The 8635-nt window shown below is 56.0% G+C and overlaps 1 protein-coding gene across 9 annotated transcripts in view; it reads right to left on the minus strand.

Moving 5' to 3' along the window:
• The window catches only part of ARHGEF10L (Rho guanine nucleotide exchange factor 10 like), a 191940-nt gene that overhangs the window by 127799 nt on the left and 55506 nt on the right, over positions 1-8635 (minus strand). For 8 of the 9 annotated variants that reach the window (XM_034753125.1, XM_034753129.1, XM_034753128.1 and 5 more), the window contains exon 2: positions 4903-4987. In XM_034753125.1, the coding sequence (XP_034609016.1) occupies positions 4903-4939 (37 nt within the window). In that variant the 5' untranslated portion in view covers positions 4940-4987. Of the gene's footprint in view, positions 1-4902; positions 4988-8635 lie in introns of those variants that run through there. The other variant, XM_034753130.1, reaches the window with a different exon arrangement.

Raw genomic sequence — 8635 nt, forward strand, 5'->3', positions numbered from 1 at the left:
CAATGCTATGTCACATCCCCTGGCATTTTGCCCTAGTGGTTAGGACACTGAACTGTAACTCAGGAGGCCTGGGTTCTATTCCTGCCATGGGCCTGCTGGGCAAATCACTTCCCCTCTTTGTGCCTCAGTTTCTCCGTATGTAAAATGGGGATAATGATCCTGACCTCCTTGATAAAGGGCTTTGAGATCTGCTGATGGAAAGCGCTAGATAAGAAAGCAAATTATTATTATTACTAGAGATGAGCTTAAATCCAGGGGAAGTCACAGGTAAAATAAGTGTGTTGGTCAGTTAACCCAGTTCCTAAAGGGCATTTGACAAATCTTAAATTCAACCTAACAAGAGCAGCTGGGTGTTCAGCACAGGCCAGGATGGAGGGGTCTGCAGGACAAGACTGAAGTGCGTTGGCAGAGCTGTCAGTGAGGTCTCAGGTCTGGGGCAGCTGGTCAGGAGGGAACTGCATTGATCAGGCTGTTTGGTGACCCAGGCCTGGAACTGCGGGGAGTGCTGAAGGTTACAACAGATGTGTATTGACAGAGGTGTGTGTGTGTGTGAGAACACCCACGCTTGTCAGGACTGAGGTACACCAGTCATGTTCTTTGGGGGACGAGGACTGGAACAGCAGTGTGTGTGTGTGTGTGTGTGTGTGTGTGTGTGTGTGTGTGTGTGTGTGTGTGTGTGTGAGAGAGAGAGAGAGAGAGAGAGAGAGAGAGAGAGAGAGAGAGAACACCCTCGCTTGTCAGGTACACTGGTAGTGTTATTTGGGGGACCAGGACTGGAAGAGCAGTCTGCGCTGCACACCAGAGGGGCTAGAATCCGAGTAGCAGGGGGTACAGTGGGTCAGGATTGAGGTGCACTGGCAGAGCTGTGGGGGGGCCAGGACTGGAATAGCAGGGGGTGCAGNTGAGGTGCACTGGCAGAGCTGGGGTGGGGGGGGGGCTAGGACTGGAATAGCAGGGGGTGCAGTGGGTCAGGATTGAGGTGCACTGGCAGAGCTGGGGGGGCGGCCAGGACTGGAATAGCAGGGGGTGCAGTGGGTCAGGATTGAGGTGCATTGACTGAGTGACATGGGATTGGAGGAAAATTCAGGCGAAGGTGCACGTCCACTCTCAGCAGAGAAGCCGGCCCAGCACCACCCGTCACATGATCAGTTAGGGTCCTCATAGCAGGAGGGGAAAGGGGGTAAATTCCATTTTTAAAAACCCCAGCAGCAGCACCTCCCCCCCTCTTATTTCCCTTGCATCCCCTGTCTGTATCCGGGCGCCCCGGGGGCATTTTAGAACATTTCTCCAAATGCCCGAGCAAGCGGCGGTATCTAATCTCAGTCTGCTCCCGATTTAGCATGCAGAGTGGCCGGGAGCCAAGACCTTAGAGATTAATTTTATGGAGTAAACAGCGCCACCCGCAAGCCTGCTCAGAGACAGCCCAGGCTTCTCCTTGGCTGGCTGAGAAGGGGAACAACCCCTGCCCTGCAATGGGGCCATGCTAATCCAGGAAGGCAGCAGCGGGGCTGCGTGAAGCTGCTTGTCCCCTAGGACTGGGAGGCACGTTCTGCTGCTAAGAGGTTTTTTTTTGGGAGGGCCTGTCTCAGAACTGCTTTCCAGCACTTCCCCGGCTGAGGTATTAGCCGGCCAGCTGCCCCCTCGGCCTCCTGTCACCGCATCCTCTCTGACGCGCCTCTCTCACCCTTCATCTCTTTCCTCTGCCCCTCTCCCACGTCTTCCGCCCTCTGCCTCTCGCACTGACCAGTTGGAAGCCAGCATTACTGCTGAACTGGCAAAGACCGGGCCAGGGCATATGCGGGGTGGGCAGGACCAGAAGAAACACAGGGATCAACTGATTCTGGGGGGCAACCAATGAAAAACCAGGAGGGGGAGTGACGGTCACGGGTTTAGAATCAAAAATTCTATTTGGAGGCTCTCCAGGCTTCCTGTCCTGTGCTCCAAAGAACCCCGTAGTGGTCGGCACAGAGATGTTTTAAAATCTCCTTCACTCGTCTCCGTTTACACTACCTGTTTACCAGTCTTGTACTCTGCGTGGCTTGGACAAATTATTAATGTTCATTGTTAGCATTATAGGAACAACTAGAGGCCTCAGCTGAGGTCTGGGCCCCGCGTTGTTGTACACATTCACAGGAGAAACAGTCTCTGCCCCCACAGAGCTTCCACTGTAAATAGACACGGCCAAAAGAAAGGAAGGATTAGGATCTTCATTGTACAGGTGGGAACTGAGGCCCAGCAAGGTTAAGTGACTTGCCCAGGGTCACGCATGGAGTCGGTGGCAGAGCAGGACTTGACCACAGCTCTACAGAGTCCCAGCCAAGTGGCTGGGCCACTCAGCCATTCACCGTCTGCCTAGAGCTGTATACAGAGTGCCTCTGAGAAACTGTGTGCCAGGTAAATTCTGAGGCAGCGCTTCAGCTCAGAGCTGGCCCAGCTCGTTCACGTACTGCCAGTGAGTTCCCCTCAGCTCAAGACTTCATTAGGTGGTGCAGTTTTCCGTGCAAGGAAAGATGGCTTAGTGGTTAAGGCTGTAGCTTGGGACTCGGGGCTTAATTGACAACTCCGCCACAGACTCTCCATGTGACCTTGGGCAAGTCACTTACGCACACCGGGCCTCAGTTCCCAGCTGTCAAACGGAAATAAAATCTCACTTTGTCCTTGAGCTTATCTGTCTGTATCCACCTGCTGTCTCTTGTCGGATACTTTGCTTGTCAGCCGTTTGGGACAGCGACGGTCTTTTTGTTCTGTGTTTGTAGCACAACAGGGGCCTGGTCTGAGACTGCAGCCCCTAGGCACTATGGTCATACAAATAATAATCATAACAACAACATCCTTCCTTACCCGCATTCTTTTCTGCCTTGTCCACGTACACAATAAGCTGTTCAGGGCAGGGCCTGTCTCTCACTCGGGGTGGGGGGAGGGAAATGGGGCCCTGATCTCAGCTGTGGCCTTTATGAGCTGCTGGAATAGAACTCGTATTTATCCCATTGCTTCTTCCTTCTCCAGCGTCCCCCTTTGCAATCACCTTGTGTCTCAGGGCTCTGCGGGGGGAAGGACGGGCGGCTGCATGGACTGACTGCAGCCTCTGGGACCGGCCCCAGGCTTGGTTCCTCTCAGCCAGCCAGCTCTGGTTTGTAGGCAGGGTGTGTACAGCATGGACCGGACTGTACCACAGCAGACAGGAAGTGGGTCTGAGTGGTTCCACATTCAAATCTGGCCATAAGGAGCAGGCTTCAAAACTGGGGTTCAGGGTGATGATCCGGTGGTTAGGCCACTAGCCTGAGACTTGAAAGACCTGGGTTTAAGTCCCCACTCTCCCACAAGCTCCCTATATGACCTTACCAAGTCATTTAGCCTCCCTGTGCCTCAGTTTCCCATCTGTAAAATGAACCCTGCGTGCTGAGCAATCCAGCCCCTCATTCTGGTGCCTCTGCGGGAGTTGAGCTCCTCTAAAAACGTGGCCCCCTAACGCTCAGAGGCCTGGAGTTTGTATGGTGATCTCTGCGGAGACGTCTTCGCTGCAGTGTCAACCCGGGGGATGGACACGCAGGCTGGCCCAGCCCGGGTTTGAGCAACCACACGGCAATGCTACACTTGCACTGCACTCACTCGCGTGAGGCACCATAGGCGCCGACTCCGTGGGTGCTCTGGGACTGGAGCACCCATGGGGGAAAATTGCAGCTCCCCGACCCGCCCCAGCTCACCTCCATCTCTGCCTCCTCCCCTGAGCGGGCTGCCGCGTCCTGCTTCTCCCCCCTCCCTCCCAGCGCGTGCGCTGCAAAACAGCTGTTTCGTGCAAGCCTGGGATGGGGAGGAGGGGAGGAGGAATGTGGTGCACTTGGGGAAGAGGCGGGGATTTGGGGAGGGATCCAATGGGGCAGGGAGGGGGCAGGGGCAGAGTCAGGGGCGGGGCCAGGGGATCGCGAGCACCCACCAGCGCCAACAAAAGTTGGCGCCTGTGTGAGGCACTAGGACTTGTGGGGTCACGTCCCCTGGCTCTTAGAGCTGCTCCATGATTCTTTCCCAGTGAATCGTGGGAGAACTTGTCTGTCCTTCTGGGCACACATGCCGGGGGAATTGTGGGGAGGGCCCAGAGACGCTCTCAGGGTAACTCTGCAGTGCCTCCTGTAGATTCAATCTCACAGGGCTTCCCAGCTCTTCTAATATCTAGCAAGGTCTCCCTGACCGTCAAGTGCCTGCCTGGCACCGTGTCTCACCATTTACCCTGTGCAACGCGGGTGTAAAATGAGCGTGAGCAGGCTGCAGGTTCCAGTCTAGCCGTGGTTTACATGCGAGCGGCAGGGCAGGGCAGGTTCAGACCCCGGGACTTTTCTGCCTCCCCTCCCCTGCCACATACGTTCAACCGGGCACCACGTCCCTACATCGCCTTGGCCCACCCTTTGGAAAGAATGGCACATACAGCGCTGCTGTCAAGAGTGCAGGGGAGGGACAGGATCACGGCCCTCCGATGTGGGTTGGTTCGGGGTTACAATTGCATGGGGCCGTGACCTGCCTGAGCCTCCGAGTTCTGTTAGGAGCGAATGACATTCCATCGCCGGGCGATGGGTTGCCTGGTAGCTCTTGGAGGGCGCTGAAAGCCCCGCATCCCGAGGGGCTGCTTTGCATTACAAAAGCCTCAATGCCGAAGGGAAACCGAGGCTGCCCATCACAAGCTGCTCCCCATGCCCGTCTGTGGCTGTTATTTATGACTGAGATTGCAGAGGCCCCCTAGAGGTGCCAATCAGGGATCGGGGCCCCCTTGTGCCAGGCGTTGCACTCACACAGAGCACAAAGCCAGCCCTGGCCCCACGAGCTCACAGCGCGAGGGGACTGGGCTAGATCCGTTTCATTTTCTAATGATTAATACAAGTTCTTGAAGGAGAAGGGCTGGGTTCACATTACCTACTGCAGGGCTTGGGGGCGGGTTGGAGGAAGCCATGTCTCTAGGAATCCTGACGTCTCGCCTGGCACCTTCCCGGCTGCTTTCCTGAGGACACAAAGCGAGGAGATCTAGTCAGAAGAGAAACCCCCATGTCTGTCTATTCCTGGGAGTGGGGAATAAAGCATTAGAATTCCCTGTGCTTCACTAACACCTTACAGCTCACGGCGCTCTGCTCCTAATTAATTACGGCTTACCACGCCCTGTGGGTAGGGGTTACACCCTTTGATAGAAGGGGAAACAGGCACCTGGAGATGAGCACCCTAATTTTCAGAGGTGCTGAACCACTCAAGCCAGGAGTGACTTGTAAATGGTAGGGCCAGGTATAAGGTAGGACCCAGGGGCTGCCCTGACTGGGCGGTGGCAGAACCTGGAAAAGAACCCAGGGGCCCCCAATTCCCTCCTTTACCCACTAGACAACGCTGCCTCGCAGGCGCTTGGCGGCTACAGACAAGGCAGCGTTTCCTGGGGGAGAGCAGAGCCGGAGCCCAAAGCAGCGGGAGGGGTGAGAACACCAGCAGCACAGCTCCAGGATTGTAGCAAAACCTGCTGGCAACAATGTCGCTGGTATCCAGCGGGGAAGGAGAGCCCAGATAAAGAAGCGTCCTGTGCCCTCACTCAGAGCTGATTAAATGCAAAGACAGGCACTGGCACAATGCCCAACCAGGAAACATTTCCTTCCCTGTTAGGGAGAAATGCTATAACTCACGGGCTTTTATTTTATTTTTTTGTGCTTTGATTTGCCATTCAGCAGTTCCCAGCGGCCACGGGAAACGTGCTCCCTAACCTGCAGACATCCCTTTGTTATCAGACACCTCAAGATGACCCCCCCAAACTGGAGCATAACGCACAGACGTCTTACTGTCTCGGGTGTCTTTTACATCGGAGGTTTCATTCCCCAAGGCCTACAGGGGAAAAGTGCTATCGGCCGCCGTTTGCACAGGTGCAGCGAAGCCCTGTCTGCAGTGCGACTGGATCAAATAGCAGCCGTGCCTGTTTGCACAGTGGGTTTACTTTGGCCAGTCCCCAGGCCCTCAGTTCCAAAGGGCAGGCGAGGGGCAGAGCCTGGCACCGAACAAGCCATAGGTTTGAAAGCAGAGCGGACCCCAAGCCACTAAGTTTGGGTGGGATCCAAACTTCCCCCAAACTTGAAGGGAGCTTGGACACAGGGGGTTGGCTTGGCCTCTTAGGGTACGTCTACACTGCAATTAAACAGCCCCTTAGCCGGACCCCCGCGAGCCTGAGTCTGCTGGCATGAGCCAGCCATGGGTTTGCAATTGCAGTGTAGACGTACCCTTATAGAGATGGGGCCCGCCCCAGATCAAGAGTGAGACTTCCCCAGGGACCGTGCAACAGGCAAACAGACTAGGGAGAGAGGCCAATGCAAGCAGCTTGGATCCGCTTCTGGACGAAGCTGGGAGAGTCTCATTTCCCGCTGGAGGAGGGAACACCTGTCTAACCCGCTGGCATCCAGAGGCCGGCAGAGTCGAAAGGGCACCAGCCAGCTGTATCAGGTGCGTCCTTTACAACTGGGCAGTATGTGCACAGCTATTGGAATAACAGACACGGACGGAGCGCAGCCCTGCCTGGGATTAGCCAGGCAAAAGTCAACTGGCTCATTTCCTCTTGGACTGCGCTGTCCACCCAACTTCCCTTTTAAGCCAGCTCTGTCCCGGCCGGAAAGTCTCGTTTGAACAGCGCAGATCCGTGTGTGGTGCCACGGACGTGCTGGGGATCCGGCCTGGAACTGCTCTGCCAGGGAGGCCACCCCACCCTCCGGCAGCAGCTTGGTTAGAAAGCTCTGGGCGAGATGCACTGGCAGGGCTGGGGGAAATGCTCAGGGCTAGGATGGCAGAGGCCGGGCCTTGGGAGCCTAGGAAGAAAGGCTGGTGGCTCCGAGCGCCAGGGAGAGGATCGCCAGCGGGGAATGCCGTGTCTGCAGAGCTCTCTGAGGAGGTGTGGGCAGGAAGAGCAGGGAGAGGAGCTCATCACCATGAAAAGGACCACCACGGGGACAGCAGGGGGGCTGCGGGGCAGGAATGAGCCAACTGTCAGGGATGTTTATCCTCCATGGTGCGGAGCCCTCCACCCCTACTGATCTCATCCCCGCACGGGACCAAGCCTCCTGCGCCCGGCTCTACGAGATTCATCCACAAGGCACACAGCAGACCCCACGCAGAGTCTTCACTCGGCTGGCGGCGGAGTCTGTGTCTGCCCCCTGCATCGTGTCAGGGCCTCCCCGCAGCAACACGATGCATGAGGCACACACTGTGTGGGCCTCCGAGACCATCCCTGGCTGGCCAGTCAGAGCAGGTGAGAGCTTGTCCCTGGGAGCGGAGCGCACCTCACACGTGCCGCAGGCAAGCCGGCGGCTGCATCAGCCCTGTCAAAAGTGCCAGTGTCATCCACATTTTTTCTCTCTTCAAAGAAAATACAATCTTTTGGTTTTAATTCAGTGCTGGCGAAAGGTGTCAAACCAGCAGCCCTGGAGACCCTAGGCACCAGAGCGACACTTAGTGCCATCTGTGACATGGCACCAGTCCCTCAGCAGGCCTGGGCATCGCTGTGGGCAGCTTTGCAGAGGAGAGGGAGCATGGACACAGAGATTAAAACCAGTGCTTAATTTGTGCCAGGGCTTGCCAGGCGGAGCCCTGCCACCTCTGGGCCTGGCAGTTCAGAGACCTGGCACCTCTGGGCCTGGCAGGTCAGAGCCCGGCACCTCTGGGCCTGGCAGGTCAGAGCCCGGCACCTCTGGGCCTGGCAGGTCAGAGCCAGGTGCCTCTGGGCCTGGCAGGTCAGAGCCCGGCACCTCTGGGCCTGGCAGTTCATGGCCCCAGCAGTCTGGGCTTGCTGCATCAGTTATGAAAGAAAAAAAAATTGCTTGAGCCCTGACACCTCTTTCATTACAAATTAAGCACTGATTAAACTCAAACAGCTGGCTGTGACAGGCACAGGATTTAAACCCCAAACTCCAAAGTCCCAGCCCCTTGCTCTGACCACTACCCCACGCTCTCCCTCATGGAACAGGGTTATCTCAGGGCAGGAGGGCAGTGAGGACAGGGAAGCTGAGCTGAGCAGCGATGGGACTCATAGCAACACACACCAAGTTCTCTCCCGGTGACCTCTATTCACCCACCATCACCAACATCAGCCATTCCATTGACTTCAGTAGACTCTAAATCAGGCCCTTAGTTAAGACTAGTACTTTAAAGCATTAAATTAATTGGACACTGACGACTTGAAATCTAGTCAGTGTCAAGGAAAGTCTGCCAGGAGTTTCGGGTAACACACCTGCCCCACAGGCCCCCCACCCACAGCCAATGTTTACAATTTTACAGTCACATTTTCCTGTTTTTAAAATGCTTTTCTCTCCTCCTTGCTGTTTGAAAGACCCACGCAAGCAAATGTACCCAGGAAACAGTGGAACTGAGGATACACAGGGCGCCGGCAGATCACACTGACTGTACCTGGGGAACAGTGGAACTGAGGATACACAGGGTGCCGGCAGATCACACTGACTGTACCTGGGGAACAGTGGAACTGAGAATACACAGGGTGCCGGCAGATCACACTGACTGTACCTGGGGAACAGTGGAATTGAGGATACACAGGATGCCGGCAGATCACACTGACTGTACCTGGGAAACAGTGGAACTGAGGATACACAGGGCGCCGGCAGATCACACTGACTGTACC

This window comes from Trachemys scripta, chromosome 19 (assembly GCF_013100865.1).
Source record: "Trachemys scripta elegans isolate TJP31775 chromosome 19, CAS_Tse_1.0, whole genome shotgun sequence".
In the NCBI taxonomy this organism is placed as follows: Eukaryota; Metazoa; Chordata; order Testudines; family Emydidae; genus Trachemys; species Trachemys scripta.